At 42.0% G+C, this 25,660-nt stretch overlaps 1 protein-coding gene across 7 annotated transcripts; it reads right to left on the reverse strand.

Moving 5' to 3' along the window:
• Window positions 1-1,971: 1,971 nt before the first annotated feature.
• On the reverse strand, window positions 1,972-25,440 carry ZNF652 (zinc finger protein 652). Of its 7 annotated transcripts, XM_071728444.1 has the most exons (9): window positions 25,105-25,413; window positions 23,857-23,953; window positions 15,163-15,349; window positions 14,702-14,862; window positions 8,264-9,411; window positions 5,061-5,208; window positions 4,633-4,748; window positions 3,451-3,595; window positions 1,972-2,884 (listed from the first exon to the last, which is right to left on the reverse strand). In XM_071728444.1, the coding sequence occupies exons 5-9, from the start codon at window positions 9,170-9,172 to the stop codon at window positions 2,370-2,372; spliced, it is 1,833 nt and encodes a 610-aa protein (XP_071584545.1). In that variant the 5' UTR covers window positions 9,173-9,411; window positions 14,702-14,862; window positions 15,163-15,349; window positions 23,857-23,953; window positions 25,105-25,413; the 3' UTR covers window positions 1,972-2,369. The 7 variants fall into 7 exon arrangements, with proteins under 7 accessions (XP_071584545.1, XP_071584541.1, XP_071584547.1 ...); XM_071728440.1 differs by lacking the exon at window positions 23,857-23,953 and having other exon boundaries at window positions 25,105-25,440; XM_071728446.1 differs by lacking the exons at window positions 23,857-23,953; window positions 25,105-25,413 and adding an exon at window positions 24,387-24,898.
• Between the last annotated feature and the right edge of the window lie 220 nt (window positions 25,441-25,660).

A 25,660-nucleotide genomic window follows, 5' to 3' on the forward strand; every position in this document is an offset into this window, starting at 1 on the left:
TACTGGTTAAAACAGATACATTTGCCATTCCAGCCCACCATCCCTGCACTCACTTGTCATTTCCCCCTCATTGCCTCCCAGGATTTATTTGGAAAAAAAAAAAGCAAGCAAAAAAAAAAGCAAGCAAATTAGATCGAGGAGGATAGGAAGGAAGAGAAGGAACGGAAGGAAGAGAAGGAAGGAAGGAAGGAAGGAAGGAAAGGAAGGGAAGGAGAAGGAAGGAAGGGGAAGAAGAAGGAAGGAGGAAGGAGGAAGGAAGGAAGGAGGAAGGTAGAGGAAGGAAGGAAGGAAGGAAGGAAGGAAGGAAGGAAGTGAAAGGACAGGAAGGAAGGAAGTGACAGGAAGGAAGGAAGGAAGGAGGAAGGAGGAAGAAGGAAGGAAGGAAGGAAGGAAGAAGGAAGGAAGGAAGGATAGGAAGGAAGGAAGGGAAGGAAGGAAGTGAAGGAAAGGAAGGAAGGAGAAGCGAAGGAAGGAAGGAAGAGAAGGAAGGGAAGGAAGGAAGGAAGGGAAGGAAGGAAGGAAGGAAGGAGGAGAAGGAAGGGAAGAAGGAAGGAAGGAAGGAAGGAAGGAGAAGGAGGAAGGAGAAGGAAGGAAGGAAGGAAGGAAGGAAGGAAGAGGAAGGAAGGAAGGAAAGGAAAGGAAAGAGAAGGAAAAAGATAGGAAAGGAAAGGAAGGAAAGGAAGGAAGGATGAAAGAGAAGGAAGGAAAGGAAAGGAAGACAGAAGAAGGAAAGAAGAAGGAAAGAAGAAGGAAAGAAGAAGGAAAGAAGGAAAGAAGAAGGAAAGAAGGAAAGAAAGGAAGGAAAGAAGAAGGAAAGAAGAAGGAAAGAAGAAGGAAAGAAGAAGGAAAGAAGAAGGAAAGAAGAAGGAAAGAAGAAGGAAAGAAGGAAAGAAGAAGGAAAGAAGGAAAGAAGGAAAGAAGGAAAGAAGGAAAGAAGGAAAGAAGGAAAGAAGGAAAGAAGGAAAAAAGAAAAAAAGAAAAAAAAGAAAAAAGAAAAGAAGAAAAAAAAGAAAAAAGAAAAGAAGAAAAAAAAAGAAGGATGACTATGTCCCCTAGAAACCATCCCATAATTTTATGCACATTACCTGTATGGGATGGAGCTTTACATGGTACAAACATTGCTATCAGCATTTTTTTAACAATGCAACTGAAACACCATTGTCTCATCCAAACTTTTCCTTTCAACTCTTCCACTCAACCAATCAGAAAAAACACATTTATGATCTCACTTGATTCCCCTCTCTTAACAACTCCAGGAATTCCAAAAAGCAATCTGAAGAGCAGCATTTGACATGATCCCCAGCTTAAAATCATCTCTGAGGACTCCCTGTTCCCAAACCAGGGGGTCCTTATGAGTCAGGGGCTCCCTTTCTAAGCCACCTCCTACCTCACTCCAACTGAACTAAAGAAAATCCGTAGAGCAGGAAAATTATATCCATATCCAAAATGCTTAAGTGAAACTGTGAAAAGGGAAATGTAAGGTTAAAAAAACAAACCAAACAACAAATAAAAAGCAGCCCTACTAAAATAAATTATGTAAAAGTTCTGAAATCAACACCACTTTTGAGGCAACCTTTCCAGAGACCTCTCGGGTTCCTTTCCTCTCTGAAGCACCTTTAAAGTTGTGTGGTTGTAAGAATAACTTTAACTATAGAAGCTATATGCATCTTTTAAGAATCACATTTTGATGATTATAAAAATTTATCTATTATACAACATAGGTCCAGCTACACTGAAAAAATTACACCGCTTATTGAAATACATTTCATTTTAGAAACAGACTACTAAATAGGTCTATACAAAAAACTCTAAAATAATTTCTGTAGTAAAATAAAGAGTGTGTTAGGAGAGCTACACAAACAAGATTTTTTTTTCTTTCTTTATAATGCTCAAATATACTGTGATATGTGGCTGGCTCACTCCATAGCCTGCACCCAAAAGCTGAAAAGAATCCATTACGATACACAGTGATACAATTAATGCTCTGTATTCATCTCACAGCCTTCCCGATTAGTACAAAGAAAACCAGGCCTATCCCCTCTTTGAGGAGAAGTCCAGGATATAAAAGCAAGCATACCTCATCAGCTGATATGAAATTATAAAATTCCACAAGTCTCAATATCTGAAATTTATAAAAGTCACCAATAAAACGCAAGCAAATTGGGCTGAGAGTCCCTGTTGGTTCCCAGGTCCAAAGGAGAGCTGCTGATCCAAAACAGGATTTTCCTTGGTTGTTAACTGATTAGAAGGAAAAAATTAGGACCACCTGCTGGAGCTAAGAGAAAGACAAAAGATCCTCATAGCCCTCTGTACTTCCAGGAGGGCATGTGCATAAAAATGGAAAAAATAGGTGGCAGGAAGCAAAGGTGTTAGTGGTGCTGTGCTGAACTGTTTTTTTCTGCCAGGTGTCTCAGAAAGCTGTCCTCACTCTGGCCTCTATGATTTAAAGGCTCACTCTTAAAAAGAGCTGGAGGGGGGGGTAAATGAGGAACTGGGGGGACTGGGAGATGATGTGGATGGTGAGGATGAGGGTGTAGGTGAAGGTGTGAATAGGGGTGGGGAATGGGGCGCGGAGGAAGTGTGCTCACTGGGTTCAGGTTGATGGGTGGAGTTGGGGTGGTAGGGGCACTGACTACAGCAGGGACCGTGGTGGCAGGAGAAGTCGTGGAGAGGGGGATCTGGACAGCAGGTGAGACGTTGACGGGACTGGTGACACGGAAGCACTTCTCCTTGTGTGCCTTCAGCATGTTGGAGAAGCGGAAGCGTTGGCCGCAGACATCACACGGGTACGGCTTCTCCCCCGTGTGAGTTCTGCGGTGCCTCTTCATATTTGGGCGACTGGTAAAGCTTTTCCCACAGATTTCACAGATAAAGGGCTTCTCTCCTGCAGAAGACAAGAGGCAGCAACCAGTCAGGCCCAGAACATCTGCAAAATACTTCGACATGCAAACAAACCGCACCCTACAAAAGCTACGGACTGCGACCTTCAGCAAATCTGAGATCCTCTCTCACCTTGATGCATGAGACAATCTTTTATAGGGCTTTGGCAAATGGGTTCCTTCAGACCACAGTAACAAGGAAGTAAGCCTAACCTCTCATTTCCCCCTACGGAAACAGAATTTTCAGGGTTGGAAGGGACCTTAAGATCACCCATCATGGGCAGGGACACCTCCCACTAGATCAGGGTGCTCAGAGTCCTGTTCAGCCTGGCCTTCAAAACTTTCAGGGATGAGGTTTGCACCACCTCTCTGGGCAACCTATTCCAGTATTTCACCACCCTCATGGTGAAGAGAACTCAAGAAAGTTAAATCTAACAGTAAGGTAAATTAACCCCTCCTGTCTGATTTTCTAGGATGTTTTGATTCCAAATGCCAAGGAAGGGAATACAGCTGAAGCTATAGGAAAGTTTTATCCTGGAGGTACTTGTGCTTTTCTGCAATAGGTTCTTACCAGTGTGTGTTTTCATGTGCTCATCAAAGTACTGTTTCATGTTGAAGTCTTTGCCACACCACTGGCACATGAACTGTTTGTGCCCAATGTGGATGCTCATGTGGGAACGCAGCTGGTACTTGTACTGAAACCTCTCATCACAGTTCTGCAACAGGAAAACAAGAGCCATCCATGATTATTCAGGAAGCAGCACAGTCATGGGACAGCACTCAAATGTACTAAGTGAAGTAAAGAATACCTGAACTTGTTCCCATGCAGATCCTCACATAAAACTCAGAATTTAAACTATTTATCAAGAACAGTATTAGGTCTGCACTTACAAGGTCTGCTGGCACAAAAGCTTTGGCAAGGAGAGTGGAACTCTCCCAACCATGAGATGACAACAGCTGTTGGCAAAAGCCTGGCAAAGCCACAGCTATGCCAACAAAAAAAGTGCTTCTGTTGGCTTAAGGTAACATTTGGAGGTTTTGTAGCTCTGCCAGCAATCTCTGTTGGACTGCAGCATGCCTCCACTAGAGGACTCTGCTCACACAGCAAAACAAAACAGCAGCTCTACCCAGGCTTGTTTTTCAGCAAGCCAGTCTGTTTCCAGCTTATTTACTGGTATGAGGCAGTTTCTTTCCCTACTAGTCAGGTGAACACATCCCTGATACACTCTCCCCCATCCCAACACACACTTGGTTTAAGAAATGCAAAGTCAGAGCACTGTCCTTAGACCTCCAGGAGGAAGCAGCTTGCAGTGAGGACAATAATTTGTTCCTTCAAGTGAAAATCAAGCCATAATTTGGTTATTTTCACTGTGAGCACTTCTATCTGTTTCAAGTTACTGGACAGGGAAGGGACGATTAATGTAATTTGCATCAGGCTTCGTCATGAACACTGAAGGAAAATTAGGATTCAAATATTGCTGTAGTGTGTACTTATGGAGAAAAACCTGGAGACCAGCAGTAAAACCAAATCAAATCCATTTAGGTTTCAATTAGATGGACTAGATAGATTAGATGCTAGACGGACCCCTGCTCTGCTCTCTGCATGGAGAATTCTCCTCACAGTTTATGAACCTACACCTAATTTACAAGTCAGTCAACTCAGTCTCCACCTACACTCCTCAAAGACAGTGTTACTAATTTTTTCACAACTTATGCTACCGTATCTAAAAATAGCAACAGTTGGCTGCCTCACCTCACATCTGAAAGGTTTCTCTCCAGAATGCTGTAGGGAATGTACTTTGAGAGACATACTGCGTTTGAATGATTTTCCACAGGTTTCACATGTAAATGGCATGTCCTTTGTGTGTGCTGCAACACAACAGTATATTAAAGAGGGTTATTCCAATGCAAACAGTTCTTTGCCCCATTTTTTTCCTCCAACTCTTGAGCAGGAAAATTATGAGTACTGACACCTTTTAAGTATCCAGATGTGTACACACACATACATATATATATTTTGCTTGCTGCCCAGTACTACAGACTTGAACTTTTTTGCTAAAAATAAAGCTCAGACAACTTAAGTTGCCTTATCATTTTTCTCCTCGAAAAGGGCAACTCTGAGCTAAGAATCACGAAGGTACATTGAGGAAGAACCAACAGAAGGGCCCATCACTAACTCACCAACCATGTGTTTCCGCACGTGGGCCATGGTGTAGAACTTCTTTTCACAAATCTCACAAGAGAATTTCTTTTCTGCATATCCATGGACTATCTTGGTATGTTCGTGGAGGGACCAGAGCTTCTTGAAGGATTTATTACAGGATACGCACTGAATGAATGGGATAAATAGAAGTTGAAATTAGAAAGATTCAGTGATTCCAGTTTGGGGAGTTAAGTCTCTCCAAGAGGAGGATCTCCCTCTTGCATGCCAAAAACAAGCCCAAAACAAGTCAAAATGCTGTATACTTTTTCAGACTGCATTTCGGCTTACTGTTTCACACTTGAAACAATCACACGAATGAGCCCAATCAAGCAGGGTTACAGAGGACATTACCAGACTGCGTGTTGGTGCCACCTGAAGAGCACCAACTAACTTATTTCCAAATCACAACAGCATCAATAGTTGGATGCAGCCCTCAAGGAGCTAACAGGGAGAAGAGAACTTCACAGGCACTGCTGATGTGCGAAGAAGCTAAAAGAGGTGGATGAGGCCAACATCACCAAGTTGCCTTAGATCCATCTTCATATCCAGCCATCTTTCAGGACCACCTTCAAGGTTCAGGTCTAGCAGCCCAGGAACTAGTGTAGCTCTACACAGAAGACAGCTTCCATCTTAGAGCTCTTGACAATGCAGGCCGGTACCCAGCTCATACAGCAAAGCAAGTTGTCACCTCCATCTTCCATGTTCTGACGCTTCATTTTGAGGCATCAGTAGCAGTGTAGGTCTCAAAGGACAATTTGAAAACCATGGTTTCATCTCTTTCCACAAGGGCTCCAAAATGTCCAGAAAGTTGGCAATGAGCAGGATCCACAGGATTTCATCTCTCTTCTTTCTCTCCCAATAGTCAGTTCCTGCTGAAGACTTGATAAAAGAAATCCTTGTACCATTTTGAAAATTCCAGAAAAATTGTTGTTGTAAAACTTGATGGCAGACACACATATGAGGACACCAAATCATTTTCAACTTTGAAGAAGAGGAAAGAGGCTTAGAAACTGGTACACAGCGCACCAAAGCTTTTGTCTCTAAAAGTACCTAGTTGGTGGCATCTCAGAAACAAACTGCAGTCCTTGGGGGGCAATGAAAACCCCTAAAGAGTAAAGCAATGCTAAGAAAATATAAAAAAAATATCCTTTTATTTAAGGTTAAGTGAGCCCTTGAAGTTTAATCAACAACCAGCAGCAAGTAATTTAGCTCATGAATGCTGAGCACTACTAAAGAGTCTCAGGTGACAGCAGAAATTCCACAAAGGTGCTAATTTTGAAAGGATGAAAACCAGAATTCACCTGGAAAACCAGATATATTCCATCACTGAAAATACAGAGAGGAACCACCCATGTTTACCAGTTCAGTTATCACTTACATAATGAAACCTTTTCTTTCCCCCTAGACAAAGCGCCATATCCCCCCCTTGACATATTAAACACTACATAAATGTAACTTTCATATCCCCTTCCTCCTTTTGCCAAGTGTAATAAAAACAAATTAGCAGGCAACTGTGAAACAGATTCCAAATGTCAGGACAGAAAACAAAAATTGTTGAACGTGGAGATTGCTTGAGGGAGTTTCTGGACGTTATTCTTCTGGTACTGGATTTAAAAAACCTAATTCTACAACTTCTTTCCCTGTCACTTTTGGACATCGGAATGTAACCTCTGAGAAACGCAAGTGTGCGTGCAGGGATTACAGGATACTTCTTGATTCTGTATCAGCCATTCAGACTATTCATGAATTCCTTTATAAAGTCACAAAATTTTATGCTATGAAGGAACCACCTGGATGATGGGGCATTCCTTAAATTTACATATAAATGTTTTCTGTTACACAAAACTTTTGAAGTGCTTATTTCAGAAACTACAAGGACATACTGAAATGTTCATGCATTTTACTAACTATGCTCAAGACTCATTATCTCATATTATACTCCTTCCTTCAGTCTACCTCCTATGAGCTGAAACATAAGGAAAAACAGCATAACATTACAGAGCTGCATTTGAGTCTTTGGGCAAAGAGAAATGGCAATAAATATTTCAACTGTCTCCCACAGAGCAGAAATTGAATACCAATTCAGTTTAGTATTTAAGCAACCAACCAAAAAAAAAATCCTAAATATTTTTGGTAAAACTCATTGGACAGATAAGAAAAAACCTCATTGCCCTACAAACTCTCATCATTTCAGTTGCACAGAAATTAAACTCAAGCTGCTTCATGCTGGCAGTGGGATTATTTCAGAAGTAGGTGGCAAGGCTGTGCCCAGTTTAACAAGGCAAAAAACCCACGTTTGAATCACCAGATAAAACAGCGCCCCCAGTTACAGGAGAACATAGATGCCTACAAGCAAAGTACAAAGCACAGATGAATCAGAAACTCTTAAACTCTTTCCACAACTTAAAACTTTCAAACGGTTCTATTACAAGCTTCCATTGTTGTATAAAATTAAAAGCTACAAATCTTCTGCTGAGAAAGACCAAAGAACTTTGTATTATCAGGGAGATTTACTGAGGTTTTTTGCACTGGGGAAAGGGCAGGCTCATGAACAGATCTTGCTGAATTCATACATTTCCATATACATACAGGTACACCACTGTAAATTAATTGTATATAATTCTCTCAGTAGGATTTTTAAATGTTACATCTTTACACCAGCTCAAATCCTGACTTTACTGGTTTCTTTCTCACCTGCTTGCCTCTCCAGCATTTTAGAAATTTCAGATTCCAATCCCAGTGAAGTGTTGTAATTCCATTCTCCCTTGAAACCTTACCTGGAGGTACTCTGTGACTGAGTTTCAGGGCACTGTAACACTGAACTTTAAAGCTAAGGATAGCTGCAGGTGCTCAGCTGAGGGTTTATCCTGTCAAAGTACTTCTCACTGCAAATGCAACTTGTTTTCAGGCCAGTTACTCTTGACATTTGTTAAAGCAGCTTTGCGTTTTCCCCAGCTCGTAGTTAACTACTAGAGTAGCTCTGCTAAAGCAGATGGCAGTTGCACACTCAGTTCCCTGCAATTTACTTCTTTTGGAAGACACCAAAGTGTTGATATGTAGAGACAAGGTCTGGGTCAGGACCTGATCTGTGCAAAAGATTTCCCCCTCTGAAGTGTCCACTAGCTGTATCCAGGGCACGACAGAAGGTATGGAAATCTGGCAAGCAGGTGAGCAAACCTACCTGGATATTTTTTTCACAGTCTGTTTGCTGGTGAAGGGACAGCTCACTTTCTAGAACAAATTTCTTCCCACATTTGTCGCAGATCTGCATGCGCCTGTGAGTGACGTTCATGTGCTTCTCCAGGTACCAGCGAGTGTTAAACACCCTGGGGCACTTCTCACAGGTTAAAGTCTCCTTCTCGTCACATTTTGATTTCTGCACAGGTGCCTTGGGCTCCTTTGCAGCTTTCTTCTTACGCTTGGGGGGCTCCACACTCTTTCTACGACCCCTTGTAGTTCTGGGTGATGGGGAAGTTGTGGCTGCTGCAGCAGATGCAGCTCTCCTTGTTCTCCTTTGTGCAACACTAACTTTTTCCACTCTTTTCTCTTTTTTCTTCTGCCTCTCATTTTCCTCATAATCATTACTGTCTTCAGTGGCCTCGTCCCCACTGTCACCCTCCTCTTCCTCACTGCTGGTCTTAAGAACAGCAGTCTCTTTGGACTGGGAGGGGACACCCTTCTCCCCTTTTGATACATTTAATGTTTGGTTGTTAAGGTTTACCTCTACTATAATCTGCTCCCTTTTGTAAGTCACTTCATCTTCCTCTTCTTCCTCCTCCTCAGAGTCGTCAGAGTTTTCTCTATCTTCTTTCACAGCCCGGACCTCTCCTACCGATCTGTTCTCCCTGAAATATGGCTGCTCCTCTCTTTCATGGAGATGTGGTTTACTCATTTTGCTGTCCACCAACACAGGGTAAGGACTTCCTGACTCTCTCTTGTACACTTTGGTGGACAGATCAAGTTCCTGGCTGGCACCATGATAAAACGGGGGTGGCACTTGACCGCGGCGACCGTCCTCTTGAGCCATCCCTACTACATGCGTGGCACAGTTCTCAACCAACTGTTGGCAAGAATTGGCTGTTTGACTCATTTGGGGGGCCCTGATTCATGGAGCACCTTGAATCCCAGAAAACCAAGTAAGCAGCTTGAAATCCGGATGGATTCTCAAGAGTGATTCCTGTTCCATCTACACAGAATGAAGAAAATGTGATTCTCTGCTGGTATTTAGCACTGCTGAGTAGGTCACAGAATCCTGGGATTATGGCAAGAGCAGAACAGGAGTAATTATTCTTCTGAAGATAGTTGCCAGAGAACCATTGAACATGTGATCTACAAAAGACAACAGAGAAAACAAAGTCAATTAAAAAGAAAAGTAAACGTGGGGCTAAAATCTTCAAGCAAATTGTTTTGAGTTTACTGGAGGTAAAGCACAGGGTGTACCACCCATGGGCTGCACCTCCCAAGGCTAGATTTTCCTGTAATCCTAGCTCAAGCAAAACTGGTAATTTGGTACAAGCAAGTGCATATTTTGTAGGGACCAGAACAGGTCCTAGACCCCTGAGCTCTGGAAATCAAGGATATTTATCTCTAAATTAATATTTTCCTACTACCAAAGACCACTGCCACCTGCTTCAAAGATGCATTTCTCCCCGAGCACTGATGACTCCAAGACTCTGCTCTCCTCCCACACACCTCTCCACCAAAAAACATGCATGCCTACAGAGAAATACTCTTTTCCTTCCATAACTCCAAACAGGGGCGCATCCTTACCCCAGGAAGCAGACATCCTCTACCCAACAACATTACATCACTGTAGATATGTGGGAAGGATTTTAATGGAGACATTTTCAGCTTGCAGCACTAAATCAGATTAAGAACGCTGTGTCCCCTGCTTGTTTCCATCTCAGAGATCTCTCATGGATCCTCTTGATTTAAGGCACTTAGTCCTTTGTCTCATTCTCCCTTCCCCCAGCTACTTATCCCTCAATGCAGCAGCCAAACAATATTACATTTGCCCATCTAAATTTCACTTGCAGTTATCTGAGTTGGAATTTGAACCATTACTTCCTCTTGAAAAAAAAAAAAAAAATAAAAATACCACGTGATCCCCTACATGAATACAAGCAATCAAGCTCTTGCATCTAATTTTCACAAGAACAATTACATTTTGGTAGCACAGTATTGCAATATCAAGCCAAGATTTTTTGGCTGTTCAGATCAAGTCAGAAACACGTCGGAACTCCTGACCAAACTGCACACAAAGGTGTAAACCTATGACTACAGGGTGCAGAAGAAGAGAATTAAGGACAAAGCCTAAGAAACATCCCATGACCAGGGGACAGACAAGGATCCTAACAGAAAATTGAATGAGCCACTGAATGTGGAAAAAAAACCCAAACAGATCCCAGAGCCTGTAAATTCCTGTGAGGCTATAAGCTTGGGCTAAATATAGCGGAGAGGTTATAGAACACTTGCATTTTGCAGAACTGAATGGTTGTTTTTATTATTAGCATCCTTGAAGCAACAATAAAAAAACCCCAACCTAAAGCAGTTTTACTGACATGGATTTTGAAGATAAATTTTCTTCCACATCATAATGAGTCAAGACACTGTACACACAACCAATGCAGTAATTTCCATCCAAATGTGTTCTGATCTAATTTATAGATTGTAGTTTTCTTTTTTGCTACCAGAAATTTCCTGCTTTGAAGTGAACTCAGTTGAACCGTAGTAGACGGACCTACCAATTGTCTCCATGGTTTGTAAAAATAAAAACTGAACCTTGCCATACAATCTTTGGAAAGTGACATATAGGGAAAGTATGACAAGTGGGGCAAGTGACTGACCAATCACCGGTCATCCAACTACCACCTTAACGTTAATTAAACAGTTTCTGGAGTTGTTATCCAATACTTCCAAACAGGGGCATCTATTCCTGCTGCTGTCTACTCATCTGCATCCTCAGGTCCCAGCTTTAGAGGTGAAGCAGAAGAGGAGGGCCAAAAGCCAGCTGGGTCAGGAAATGTGTGGAGATGGGCTGTGAACATTGTGATCGCAAGTAAGATTCAGCTGGAAAAGCTGTTCAATAAGAAAATAAACTTGACTGCAAGCCAAAATTAACAACTTGATACCTAGGAGGGCCCTTGGAAAGCACTGGGGGTGATGAAATCCAGTTTATCTTTTCCTTGAACAAGTTGAATGTATTATTCAGCAGCTCAGAAAAATCACTGTGTCATGTAGAAAATGAGAACTGATTATTTCGTCCTCATATTACACATCTCTCATGAGCTGCATGAGTAGATTAGGAAGGCTATCAGAATATTGCTGCTGGAGAGCAGCAAAAAAACTTGAAACAAAGATTCATTTCCACACCCCTGCATTGACTGAATGTTGAAATAATCTCTTTACATATCTTGCCATCACTTCACTCGTTGAAGGAATATTCTGTATAATAAACCACTTGCTATGAACACAGTACCCACTTCAAATAAAAACAAAGGGGAATATTCAGAGCTATCAAAGCTATTTGGTCATAAAAAGCACTTCACTCTGTAGCATCAGTAACCCACTTTCACTTTGAATACACCTCCTGCTACCCTCAAGGGACCCACAACTTTCCAACAACATGACTGAACAGTCGAGCAGCTGGAGAAGCACAGCTTTCCTTGCACAGTTTTTCTTGACAGTTCTGAGATAGGAGTTTAACTACTGCCCAAAATATTTTAACAGAAAATATAAATTTCAACACCAAATGTAACAAAGCAGCACTTGAGGTTTTTTGTTGTTGGTTTTGTTTTGTTTTTTTAAGATGAATCTATGTTTTTCAAGCTGCTCAACAGCTTGAGCTCACAGGATGAATTTCAGACATCCTGCAAAAGGGAGCAATACACATTCTGATTAAAATATAAAAAGGATTTGCTGTTTCAAATCAATTTTTGAAGATGCCTATGGAGACATACCAGTGAAGAGCAGCTGTATTACCAGCACAGAATGAAACTGTGAGGTCCATGCAACACCAAAGATCACACAAGAAAGGTTTACAAGCCCACGAATCTTAAAGACTCACTCAAACCAAGAAAAAGTACAAACAACTTGCAGACGAATGCGTAGGTGGAGTAAACATGTGCATGTGGGAGCAACACTTCATACAATGCTTTCACTACTTCTAAAGAAAAACCACATTTCCTCACATCATCTGTGCTAAAAATAGAGCCATTTCTAGCCAAGAGCATGAGCACCTGCCCCAAATGAAAATGGAAAAAAATGCCTGGAAATCAGCACAGACCAAATGCAATATACTCAAGAGACTTTTAAATGCGTCCTTACTTTGCCCACAGAGAGGGCCCAGCTTGATGCTCACTATCTCCTAATTTCATCAAACCTGTGCCAAGGACTTCAGTTTTGACTTCTGGCACACGGCCACCAGAAGCAGATGTGGATGGTGAAGAAAACTTTTTCCAGCCTTCAGTAAAGAGTCATTTCTGCCTCCCGAGGTCCTGGCCTGGCCTCCAGCTGTTTGCCCACTCTTCCCAACCCAGCTGCCAGCTCCCAGGGCCACTTCGTTGCTCATTCCTCCTGCCAGGATGCTGCTGGTGGCTCCCATTTGAAAGGAAGCACATGGGGGCTTCTCCACATCCAGCCACTACTGGTCAAAAGAATTTAATTTCCTTTTTTTAAATTTTTAACCAGTTTAATTGCTGCCCATAGCAAAGTTATCAATATTAGTACTGAAAACTGTCAGGCATTGGTCTAATTCACTTTGCTGGAGTTTGGCAAGCCTAGAAGGAGTGCAAGCACAAGGGTCATTTGTCTGCTCACACAAAGACAGCACTGTATCATTTTATTACTTACTCAACATCTGGAAGTTCCCCCCACTATAGCCATAAGGACCAGCAAATTCCTTTAAAATAATAATAATTAAAAAAAAAATATCCATGTCTCAGTTGACAAATCAGTGGCATTTACCACAGAAGTTTTGCCCACCCCAGGAGGAAAAACAGGCGTAAGGAGAGGGGCCTGAGGCTTTCCTGCAGCTCCCTTACTTCTTGCATGGAAAGTGAATACTATGAAAGAAGAGATGGTGATGGTCAACATCCAACATTAAAAAAGCATTAATTTATTAGCCACCCATGATCTGCTTTCTTTGCTATAATACAGCCTCTCAAGCCAGACATTTAAGGGCAATGTTTTGTTTCTGTTTACAAGCTGCTTGTAGCAGATTTCACTTTCAACTTACTATCCTGCTCACAAGCTTAATATAGCTCAGTAGACACCATGACAAAATTACTCTTCCAGAGGCAGACAGCCCCTAACACATGGGGACATCTGAGCCCCAGCAACACAGAAATACCACCACCTTACACCAGCATCACAAATAATTTGCACATTTCCTTTACAGCATAAGACCTACAACTCCATACACCCCCAAAATTTTTTTTCTCCCCCTCTTCAGTTTAAGGGCAGACAGAGCTTAGTTTAACAGCAGCTTGCAAATGGAAAAAAACCCAACAAATCTACAGGCATCAAGGAGGCACAAATAGGTTGCCCACCCTGCCACTTTGGTATTTATACCACTATGCAGAAAACCAAATTCAATAAGCAAGTTTGAGCACCTTGAAATATGAAATTTTCTTTTCCATAATGCAATATTTCTCTCAGACTCCAGTTAGAAAAAGTTAAGAAAATCACTTTAACTGGGTTATAATTAAAGGCAACACCATTTTGCAAATGCATCAATCTGGATCCAGGATGCTGGATGTCTTTTGGTTGGAAGCTACAATCCAGCAGCTCCATAAAGACCTGGGGCAACCAGATTTGCAAGTGGTGAAACAACCCTGTGCATAAATAATTAATTTCCATATTTGAAGATAATGTGCCAATTTCAAACCAGGCAAGGAGCTGTTGAAGAAATTACACTCCAAAGAGTGGGACAACAGGGGTAGGGCAGTGGTTGAAGGAGAAGGGATTGATTAAACACCACTCCAAAATTATGCCAAACCTGGGACAAGTTACAGTCTGGCTGTAACCACCCAAATTTGGAACCAAAACTGAAGCACCAACATGCCTGCTTCCTTTCTCCTCATCAGGTAGAAATGTCTAGTACAGTTAAAACCTGTGTGAATTGAGAATGCAACAGGAGAGGTCAAAAAAGCAGCATCCTTCCAAGCTAAGCACTTTCACACTTATTAGTCACATCACTTGGACACAGAAAAAAGTATTAGAAGCATGATAAATCAGCACATGTAACTATTTTGAAAGGCTGCTAAGGGAACACATAATTCTGGTAAGTAGGAATGTAGAGGTAAGTAAGAGTGTGGCTATTCACTTAGCTTCTGTTATTATTAATTGGTGTCAGCAGGCAGGAGAGGAATACATGAAAATGCAACTGAAAAATATACTTTTCAGCGCACAGATACAACTTAGCTTCCAGTATACTGCCCAGCACAAAGTTCTGCAGTATATTTCCTAAAAATAACAAAACACTAAAGCTTTCTCACTTCTGCTCTACAAAACCCTAAGGTAACCCTGAACAGCACATTAGCAAGAAATGCCAAGAAATTACAATGTGAAGACACAAAGTGCTGGACTAAAATGGTTCCAGTCCCCTTCAGTTCAATACCTCAGCAGTATTTCAGACCACCCGAAAAAACAAATTTCAATCTCCTCGCACAGTTTGAAGAACAGGTGCACGAAACAAAATAGCACAGGCAGAGCAGTTCCCAGCCAGTGGGGAAACACATCTGGTGCAAGTTGCATCATGTCAGCGGGTAGCAATCAGGGCTAAAACACAAGAGGGAATTATTTATATCATTGTATAATCACTCTTTTCTTGTGCATCTCAGCTGCTCTAAAAGCAAAAAAACATGGAAGTATGCTCTTAAGTGGTAAGTTTTCTCCAAAGAGACAGCCGCATTTAGCACATACTCACAGGTTTTTGCATGTCTATGGCTAAGTGCTCAAGCCTGCCTTTGCCCACGGAAATGCAAAATAAAAAGACTTAACTGCTGCTAACAAGCTCTTCTGTCACCTGCTGGACAGGGGACAGCTTGTGTTGGGGGACAGACAGCTTGTGACACCCACCTCCAACATGGTATCTGCAGTAGGTTTGCTCTCAGCAGAGCTACAAAGGAAAGGAGGGAAGAGTAATCCCATCTGCTGGATCAGGAGGACAATTTTGTGCAGCTGAGGCAGGCTTTGGGAGTATGGAGGGAGTTACATAGCAAGAGGATCTCTGGAAGCAGCATTCAGGACAATTCCAGGGGCTGTTCTGTAAAAAAATCCAGAAAAATCGTAACTCTTTTCTTTGCGCCGCGAGCTCAAAATTCACTTAAAACAGATTTTCCTATCAAAACAGAAAAAAGATGAGCCGTTAAACGGGACGTGGCATGCTGCATTGCATTTGGGTGAAATTAAAGCCACGCCACATTTTTGGGCACCTCTGTCTCAAATGGATTAGTCTTGGTACAGCTCAACAAACTGACACGCACACCATAAAACCCAACAACGCTGGCAGCCTCTGAAAGTACTGCAGGGAGTCTTGGCAGGGAAACAAGACTGGAGAGTGAATAAATACTGTCCAGTTCTCAAAGGAAAGGTCCAGGCACAAGTATGCTCGACAGGGTGGCATATGGAAGCCTGAAGAATCAAGTCCAGCATCAGGACAGTCCCACCTTCCAGTTAATTTTACCTTTTTCCCCCCACCATTCCTAAAATATTCCATGATAGCTATCTTGCTAACTCAGCAGGCAACATATTTTCACTGTATATAGCTGGCTATTTGCCTCTAAGTATTTGGCAGTCCAATGGAAAATGAAACAGACCATATTTTCAATTCCAGAAAAATGCCTTATATCTATATATATAATATCCTGCAGCTGAAAGATAAAAACTGCGATAAAAACCCTTCAAGGCTTTTTTTCTATTTCTTAAGATTAATTATTTGTCTGTCTCTAGAACTGGTTTGAAGGACAAAGGCTTTCAAACCAGTACTTTCCGGAACTGTGAATCTGGATTTTTTTCAAGCATTTTCTCCACAGAAAACACTTTAAGAAGTTGCCACTTCAGAATTCAGCAGCATTCTAATCCCTCAGCTTTCGCAATAAGATGAAGGCTTTCTATTGTCCATGAATTACTTTGAAGCTTAAGAGTCATAAACCTCAACATTTTTTTTTAATGGGCAAAACCATCTTCGAAGAAGTTCTAGAACACCACAATACAAGCTCAAATTAAAAGCCAAAGCCTTCCTACTACCTAAATATATAAAATTTAAACACCTGTGAATTAGGAATTTTCTTGTATTCAAATCTGTTGTGCCTCTTCTCTGACTTTCAATATAAAAAAAAGAAAGCAATATTAAAACAAAACCACTTAACAAAGTGGTTGCCACTTAACAAAAGCCACTGACACATACATACCTATCTTTCAAATTTATTATTTTTCTGTCATTATCTCATAACTTGAAGGCACATATATGAAGCAAAAGGAAAAAAAGAAAAAACCCACATTAACAGATTCTATCCTTCCAAATTTGTATACCCATCAAAATATGTGCCAAAAATTAAAAACCACCCACTGCTACACTACTGAAGGGCAACTGTTTCACCCTTTGCTTCCTCCCTCTTCCAAATCCCTGATGGCTGCCTAGTTTTCTTCTTTGGTCTTGTTTGCATCGTTATCTGCCCATCGATCTTATAGACTAGTAAAAACCACTACCATTTAAACCTGTCAATTTATAGTCGCAGATGTCAGCTATGACACTACTTATTAAACATCCCTGCTTCATTCTAAGCTTGCAAATGATTGCACTATCAATGGCTCCCAAGAAAGCCATAGGAAAACAAAAAGGAAATCTCTCATCAAGATTTGTACTTCTCTTTGCCAAAGTTAGCATTTTTCCTCACCGAGGGGAGGAGTGAAAGAAAGAGGCACTAGATGTGTATCAGTCTCTTTGCATATGTAGATGGAGATAAGTTGAAAGAGCTCAAAAAAATGTAAATTGTCTGTCCTGCCAGGTAAAGCTAACAGGTAGAACTTCCACCTGGACATTTATTCTGGAAGAAAGGTGGTTTTCCCTTGGTTTAAGCTGACAGCAAAAGCTTGGCAATAATTAATAAACTTTTTCTATCTAGAATAGACTCATCTCCTCTCCTAACAAGCCCCGAAGGAGACTTTGGCAAGATGCAGACTGGAGGTAACTTCTGTGTATTTTACAGGTTTCAGTTTAAGAAAAAATAAATCACAGACTCAATTATTTGCTTCCAGCTTTTTGTTGATCAGCCTGGACCACACAGCACATAATGCTGTGCATCATTTCTCTTTTACACTGTAATAATAATGGAACCTTGAGCTAATCTGAGCTGCGAGTGTGAAGTTACACATATGCACTTTACAATCCCTCAGTCACAGTTTAATGTAGCTTTTAAAAAACATTTGTATTAATTTCCAGTCTACCAGTTTAATTTAAAAAAACACAAAAACAAACATGCTAAATATTTTTTAATTTTGCTAAGAGTGGCATGTAGTAGGAAAAAGAAGGTTTAAATAGCAAAATCTTCCCTGACTTCATGACCTAAAATAAAGTTTGCTCTTTTTACATCACTGGAATATGCTTATAGATGGGTTTAAAATCCTCTCCCTCATTTCGAGATCTTTACACACTAGATGATTTTGACTCTGAAACCAGAAACAAGCTTGTAAAACCTCCATAGCAACAACAACAACAAAAAAAGCTTGCAGCAGCTGCCCAATTGCCCTCTGCACAGTGGCAGATGGACTGCCAAGGAAGGAGCACGACTCCTGGCAATTGCAATCAGTACTAGGAGCTTTCCCTTCTTTTCCTTACCTGGGCTTCTCCAAGCATCTCCTCCTTTCATACTGCCCAGAAAAACACACCTGCATTCGCCTGTAGTTTCAGGTTTAGAACTTCTATCAGCATCTGAATGGCCAAAGCACTGCTTGGATCAAGCCCAGGTAAGCCTGTGCTTAGTACCCAGATGATTTGTGGTGTGTTCTCACAAGCACAAATCACCAGCAGAAGTTTAAGTAACCTCGTGTTGACAAAGTTTCAGTGTGCCAATACCAAAACTAAACCATTGTAAGTGTTTCTCCTTGCACAATGTCACAATGCTCCCGTAAGTCCTGAAGAACCATTGCTCTGGTTATCTTCCACTCCAAATCACTGCCTTGTTTTGAGCTACTGAATCTTCTTGAAACAGGACACACAGAGTTTATTTTAGATCCCCAATGTAAACTTTTGGAAAATAGACCGACCTGCTTTTACAATATTTACATAATCTAACAAAGCACATTTACCAACACACCAATTTTATCAGCTTCCAAGAAATAATAACCAAGTGACAAGACCTCAGCACAACTCCTGTTCACACATACTCTACCTTTGCTAGTAGAAAGTCCACTCAGCAATCTCCTTGAAGTGACCAGAGTTCCCCAAAGAAAGGTAAAAGCTGTCCAGCACCTCCATGCATGATCCACACACACAAGTGCAGTTCTCTTCCCACTGACACAGTGGATTTTATACCCAGTTTTTTCCTCTCTTAATTCGTTATGCAGCTATGGGCATCTTATCTCTGCTTTGTATTTAAATTTCCCCTGGGCAAAGTGAGGACAATTATCATGAAAAGGCCAAAGGTACTTCTTCATTTGAATCTGAGCAGGAGGCAGTGCACTCCTGCCCTATTTATATGCCAATGCTGCTATTCTTATGGTTGCAAGGTGAGATATGCCCTGGGAAATTGGTCTGCCTGGAAAATAACCATTCCTTGGGATAAATATTCAGCTGGATCAGCTCTCTGAAGCAGCTCACTCTGCAGCTTCATGAATACCATCCCTTGCAAGATTTTGCTTCCTGAAACAATAAATTTGTTCCACGGGTGCACTCTGGCTTTCACCTTCCAGAACATACCCCGGTAAGAGCAGCAGAAGCACAATAACAAAGCTGTGGAAAGCAACTTGAGGATTATGCTTAAGAAATGCTTGAAAAAATAATCTATTTTCAAGAACCTGTAGAAAACAGGATTATTTTTTTTTTTCCTCAAATTACTTCTGCCTTTACATAACCCGTGCTTTCATTTAAAAAGAAGTTTCTTATGATTTTGAAAAAAATATTCTCACGCAAGAGTTCTCTCCTAACTGACATGTTACAATCTAACCCCACAGCTTTATCTTTAAGAGCAGCAGGATCAGAGTTTCAGGCATCAAGTCAAATCTGCATCTTGGCAAAGGGCTGATCGAAGTAACACGGAAACCACCTCAGGACCTGTTCTGAGGTGCAGAGATTCCAAATCTCAGCAGTGAAATGCTGTCTTTACAGCAGCCAGCAAGTTTCAAGATGAGAGGGAGAACACTTGAAAAAAAAAAAGCAACCAAACTAATATTTTTATTTTCCTTCTTGGCAAAAAGAAGCAACAGCTACTTAACTTTCCAAGCAAGACAGGGAGTAGCTTCTCAGTAACAGTTTCAGTAAGCCTGGGGTTATTTTAACTTCATCGTATTGTCTGAATTGAAAGTGCTTAAATTTAAAGTGAGTGTGGACTGTGCAAAGGAGGGATTATGTTAAATGATTTTATAGCACTAGTGGGCTAAGTAATCTACCAAAGATAAGCAGAAGGTGGTGTTCTTCATCAAGAAATCTACATGTTAGAGGCAAAGATATGAAAATCTAAAAGAGAGAAAAGAAAACAGACTGGCTTAGGCAACAGGTTTAAAAAAAAGCAGTACAAAACAGTGCAATAAGGAAGGGGCAAGGTGAGACGATGCCAAAGAGGAAAAATGAAGTATTGGAATGAACTTAGAAAGGTGCCAAGTGGAAGAAAATCACAACCAGGTATGTGTTAAAACACAACTGCCTGGCAAAACCTTGCGATTACATAGAAGACATCATTGTTTTCTCAGACCTTTAAACTGCAGTCAGCATGGCATTTCATTTTAACAGATTTTGTCCTTCAGGTTAAAGTGTGAAATGAATGTTTCAAGACATGCACTCCCCATCAAGCAAACTGGAGATTCTCAGCATCTGTTTTTAGTATTTTATGACGTGGGCAATGATTTCTTAGGATATCTTTCTGTCCTGCTAAAAACTTCTGAAGTCACCTCTACTTCCCACAACTTGTATTTTCATTCTGTCAGGCCCAGTGGTGTCACAGTATGGTAAGCACCTGTCTCAAGGCAAGTCCCTCATAAAGTGATATGTGGCTTAAACACAAGAAATTTAAGCACAGTCCAGGCCACCTAAGACAGAACATGGAGAATTTACTACAGCAAGAAAGCACTCAAAATACACCAATAAATGATAATACACCTGACCCCAGCATTTGTGGGAGAAGCACCTCAAATTTGCTACCCTGAAAAGCAGAAAAAGTGAATGGGATTAAGGACAGAGCTGCCCTCATTGGATGCAATTTGTTAGAAAGGAAAGAACCAGAAAACCTACAGAATACCAAGCAGGAAGGAGAGTTTGTTTTTTAAAACATAATTAGCAAAAAATACCTTCATCAATCAGAAATCATAAATACTCCTGTCCAAAAATACTACAGTGATACTGCCAGTTGACAGCCCTTAGTATGTGCTGGGACACCAGACACTGAGAGCAATCAGGCTTTTCATTAGAAATAATCTGCTTTCTACCATTAAAATTCACAGTTGTCACTGTATGGAATTTGTCTTCAAACAGCACTATTAATACACATTCCGTAATTCCCTTTTCATCACATAAGCACTAAAAAGGCTTAAGTCAGCATGATCTGCAAGCAACTGTGCTGTTCAGAACAGATTTTTTACTGCCTTCCATGAGACTAGTCAGAGGAAAGGCAAAGTTCTAGCAAGCTTTCTGCACCTGCAAGGTTCAGCTCTGCTCCAACTCAAATATTTGCAACTTTTTGTGTACAACATTCCCGTAAAAGAAGGTATGTGGATCAATGGATGCTTGTCTGCAGATTTTCAACTATAAAACTTGATGCTTGTAAAAAATTTAAAGCTCTACTACCTTATCCTACCAGCCTGTCTTTGCAGGGGTACCACAAATATTCCTCCAAAATTCCATCTGAAAATGTTTTTGTTTATTTAGTACCCAGCACAGAATGAAATTGGTTTAACAAGTTTTGCCTCAAGTTAAGCTGGATCCCAGCTCCAGAAACCTGTCCTCAAGCAGGCTCACCTGACTTTCTTACTACATTCCTAAAATCACTTTTCCACTTAAAGAATCAAGTTTCAAAACTTCAAAATACTGTTATAAGAGAACATAAAGTACTGGTAGTTGCTTAGCATAGCTAAATGTTTCTCTTGAGTGAAAACTACGAGTCTGAAACCTCCTCAGGGAAGGGTGTCTGAAAGTGTCAAAGAAACTAATGCAAGCTGCTTGTGTTAATGAGTTTAAGCTGCTGGCACCAGAGCTGCAACCAGAGTTTCACTCTCCACGCAATTGTTTTTTTTCAGGAGGGAGGAGCAACCTGAAAACCACCAATTTAAAATCACTTGGAAAAGAAAGCGTTTGCGAAGGTGATTTGGATATGGGATACTAGAAGTTTAGGTTACAATGAATGTTTCGACTCAGCTAGGAAACCGTTATTAAGAAAGCTGCATTAATTTTGCTTCAGAGTTATAAGCAAACCCCATCCACTTTCCAAAATATTAGAAATTAAGATCCTGCAAAGACCCAAGACAGTCACACTCACACACTTGGAAAGAGAAGTGTTTAAACAGAGTTTGCAACTTTAAGGACAAATCGTGTTTTTATTAAGATGTTCTTAAAGGCATAAAAATTGTTATTTCTAGACAAAACAACCTCATGTTAACAGAGATGAATTATTTAGACTTTTCATTAAAAAAATGTGTTACTGCAAGGTTTTTAAAATATGTAAACCTAGTATTTACAGTGGAAACAGCTGGAAGTTGGGCTTTCAGATTCACAGAAAGAACAAGCTAAAAAAAATAAACCTTATTGGAATAAAACTGAAATAATTCAACCATGCTCCCTCAGCTTGGGGAAGCTCAAGCCATTACAGGGTGATGTCAACTGCAGCCAATATCTCCACCGATATTTTAAGTGTGTAACTTCATGATAACAAAATAACCTCCACAAAAAACTCCACTTTTTTTTTTCTAACTACAAAAAGGAAAAAAACCAAACTTTGGTATCATAAGATTCTGAAAAGACAAAAGGTATATATTTATCACAATGAAAACTAATACTGTTTAAAAAAAGCAAAACTATGTTCTCTAAAAATTTACTCCATCTTCCACTTAGAAGCCAAGATCTGGATGCTGCATGGAGAGAGCCATTTCACTGCTCAAGACACATTGAGATCAGCTCTTCTGAGCTGTAGGAATTTAACCAAGTTAGAAAATAGTTATAAAATGTTTTAATAGAATAATATCCACAGAATTAGGTTTCTAGAGAATGTACCAATCTTCTCAATTACTTGGGACTTGCTTCCAATTATCTTTTTTTTTTTTTTTTTAGGGGAGTTAGAAGGATTTTTATTCTCTGATGAGACCCATTATAGCATGCCACAGTGAAATAGGTCACAGATGACATGTAGTTTTGTCATCACCTTAAATATACCTGTGCCTATCTCAAAAATGCTATTGGTACACCATTCTTCCATCAGGCACTGATCTGGCCTGTTGTATCAAGACAGGAAGATGGGATCATGTTTACTGAAAATATCTATTTCATGCCACTGCACTCCAAGGACTCTTCCCAAGTCATTGTTCCACACACACCTCATGCTCAGACAAAGGATGTTTGATCCATAAGCAACTTCTTGTACATATACTTCTCCTCTATATATGAAATCACACCTCTCAGCCTGAAATTTCCACATTTTGTGATTTGGGCAATGAGAATAAAAAGAGAACATCCTGATATCTTGCATTTGCACCATAACCTGACAAACTGCCTTTAAAATTTCACTCCTACAGGTACCTACCCCCTTATATAGAACTGCTGAAGAATATGCCCTCCAGTAAACATATCCTGTATCAGGATTAGGTGAGAAGAAACAACAGTATAATCTAATCAGTCCATTGAAGTAAATGAACAATAGCCTAAATGCCAAAGTCTCTTTTGACCATGTTAAGATCTGAAAGTTTTTTTTTCCAAATACTAAGCCACAAAACATTTACTGATCTTCCCCACTACAACTGATTTCTATCACTGGCAATAAATGCTGAAGTAGCCAAATACTAGATAGAATCAGAAATATTATGTCCCTGACATCCTGTTGCATGCAATTGCTTAGAAAAATAAAAAGCTTTCATGATTTTGTACTTTTCAACACATGCTCTCTGAAGAAGCTTTCAAAATTTCTATCCCTCAGCTACTCATTCACACAGTGAGTTTCCTCTGCACCTCAACTTTGTATGTTTGGCTGCCTGGGGCAGAAATTGGACTTCCCATCCACTCACCATACCAACCCCCATACTGCAAGCACTTGATTAACTTCTATAAAACAGGAAAAAGTGCACCTTGAAAGTAGGGGTTTCAAGAGGTACTGATGAGAACACTAGGTCCACATAAAAGATGTAAATTATCTGTCGCTAGAATAGGTTCTTTTAATACAAGATTTTCCCACTCCACAGCCTTTTTAACCACACCGGTGCCGGCAGTCTTGCATCTATAAAATACATTTTAATATAAATCAAAAGAGAGAGTACCACAACTTCCACAGGCCAGCATTCAAGCTGTAGTGGGTGAAGCACAGTGACAAATCAAAGTGCACGAACCCATCCTTCCCGAACCAGTGCTCACACACATACCCCACACCATCATTCTCTTGATTCGTGGCGCACACACCACTGTCAACAAAGCATGTGCCAGTTGCCATTCCCAGCACAATACAGCTCAGGTCATCCCCTGAAAAGATAAGAATGCACATTCCTCACGTCCCTTAAGTCTACAGCACTTCCCTGGCTCTTACTAAAATCACTCCCCACTGTACAAGATGCCACAACTCAGTTGTCATTAAAGATACTGGCGTAATACTATTTATTAAGACTGAAGAGAAATATTATCTTGAAGCACCACTTTTCATTCTAGCAATACCTCGATACCTGTACCAAGAAATTTCGGTCAATTTCCCGAAAGTTGACCGAAATCAGAACGAGCCCCAAACAATACCTCAGGACTCACATACCACAACATCTGTCCTGCCAGCAACGAGAAGGGGAAGATAACCAAGCAAAAGACCAGGAAAGAGAGAAAACATCTGATTTTTTTTTTTCCCTTGTAACTCCCCCCCTTAGACCCATGGCCAGCTCCTGGGAATGGTAACGTTTCGTTCCTTCACCTCCTCAGTGACAACTCCAGTCCCAGGAGCAAGTGCATCCAACAGTCACGTCCTCTCCTCACCATCACCGTGCACGGTGGCACAACCAAGGAGTGACACGGAGGAAGGAGAAGGCTGCCTGTGTCGCCCCCCCGCCCACACTCCTCAGGAGGGGGGGGCTGGAAAACGAAGGCAAAAACCCGTTTTGGGGTGCGGAAGATGTGGAAAGACGGTCCAGCACAGACAAATCCAACAAGATTTTTATTAGGGTTTTGCTTGTTTTTTTAAACCCCAATTGCTACGGTGCACCTCACCTTCCCTCTCCCTACCCCAGGCAGGTGGCACAGCCCCCTCCTGCCCGCGGGGTGCTGCTCCCCCAGCCCTTGGGCACCATTCCACCCCCGCCCGCTCCCCTCCTCCCGCGGGGACACCCCGGGGCTGCACCTCCTCAGCCCAGGGTGAGCTGGTGGTATCCTGCACACACGCACCCTGCTCCCCCGAGGGGCTGCGGAGCGGGGACGGCGCGGCCTCAACATTTCCCCCCACCCCCTCTTACAAGCCGGGAGGTGGCTCTACCCCCGCTCCCTCCGTCACCCACCCCCAGGCTGGGCCTAGTGCTGCTTGGCGGCTGCCGCCAGGCCCGAGAAGGAGGGGGGAGAAAAAAAGAAAAAAAAAAGAAAGAAAAAAAAAGGAGGGGGGGGGATGGAAATCCCAAACCGAGCGGACGGCCCACACTCACCCAGGCCGATCCCCTCAGGGCCGCCCCCGCCGCCTTCCATGCCGGGCAGCGAGGGGAGGGGGGCACAGGCGAGGCGGCGGAGGGCGGGTGATGGAGGAGGCGAGGCAGGAGGGCGGAGGGCAGGACGGCCGGGGGGGGCCCTCCCTCCGCTCACCACCCTCCCCTCCCTCTCAAACACTCGAGCAGCCGCTGCCTCAGGCACAGGCCCCGTCGAGCGGACACGGCTCACACTCCCGCTCCTCCCCCCCCCCCCCCTCACCCGCTGACTGCCGCCGCAGCGCTACGTGGCCACCAGTCTCGCGACTGCCGCCGCCGCGCGCACGCGCGTGCCGGCTTTCGGGGGGGCCGGGGGGGGGGGGTGCCCGGGTGGGGGGGGAACAGTAAGGAGAGGGGGGGAGGAGGCGTTTACCGCGCCCGCTGTGAGGGGAGGGGCGGAAGGAGTGCGCGGGAGCGCGCATAAGGAAGGGAGGAGGGGGGAAGAAGGCAACGGGATCAACCCATAGGCTGAAGGGGAGCAAGGGGTGTGGGGGGAGCGCATGCGCGGTCGGGTGCTTCG

The sequence above is a fragment of the Heliangelus exortis genome, chromosome 29, assembly GCF_036169615.1.
Source record: "Heliangelus exortis chromosome 29, bHelExo1.hap1, whole genome shotgun sequence".
Taxonomy (NCBI): domain Eukaryota; kingdom Metazoa; phylum Chordata; class Aves; order Apodiformes; family Trochilidae; genus Heliangelus; species Heliangelus exortis.

Bases quoted from the DNA above. Each gene is read 5' to 3' on its own strand.
- ZNF652 (XM_071728440.1), bottom strand. From the start codon at position 9,172: ATGAGTCAAACAGCCAATTCTTGCCAACAGTTGGTTGAGAACTGTGCC. The intron at 5,209-8,263 runs GTAGGTTTGCTC...CCATTCATTCAG, and splicing joins ACTGTGAAAAAAATATCCAG to TGCGTATCCTGTAATAAATC. The intron at 4,749-5,060 runs GTGAGTTAGTGA...GTTGTGTTGCAG, and splicing joins CGTGCGGAAACACATGGTTG to CACACACAAAGGACATGCCA.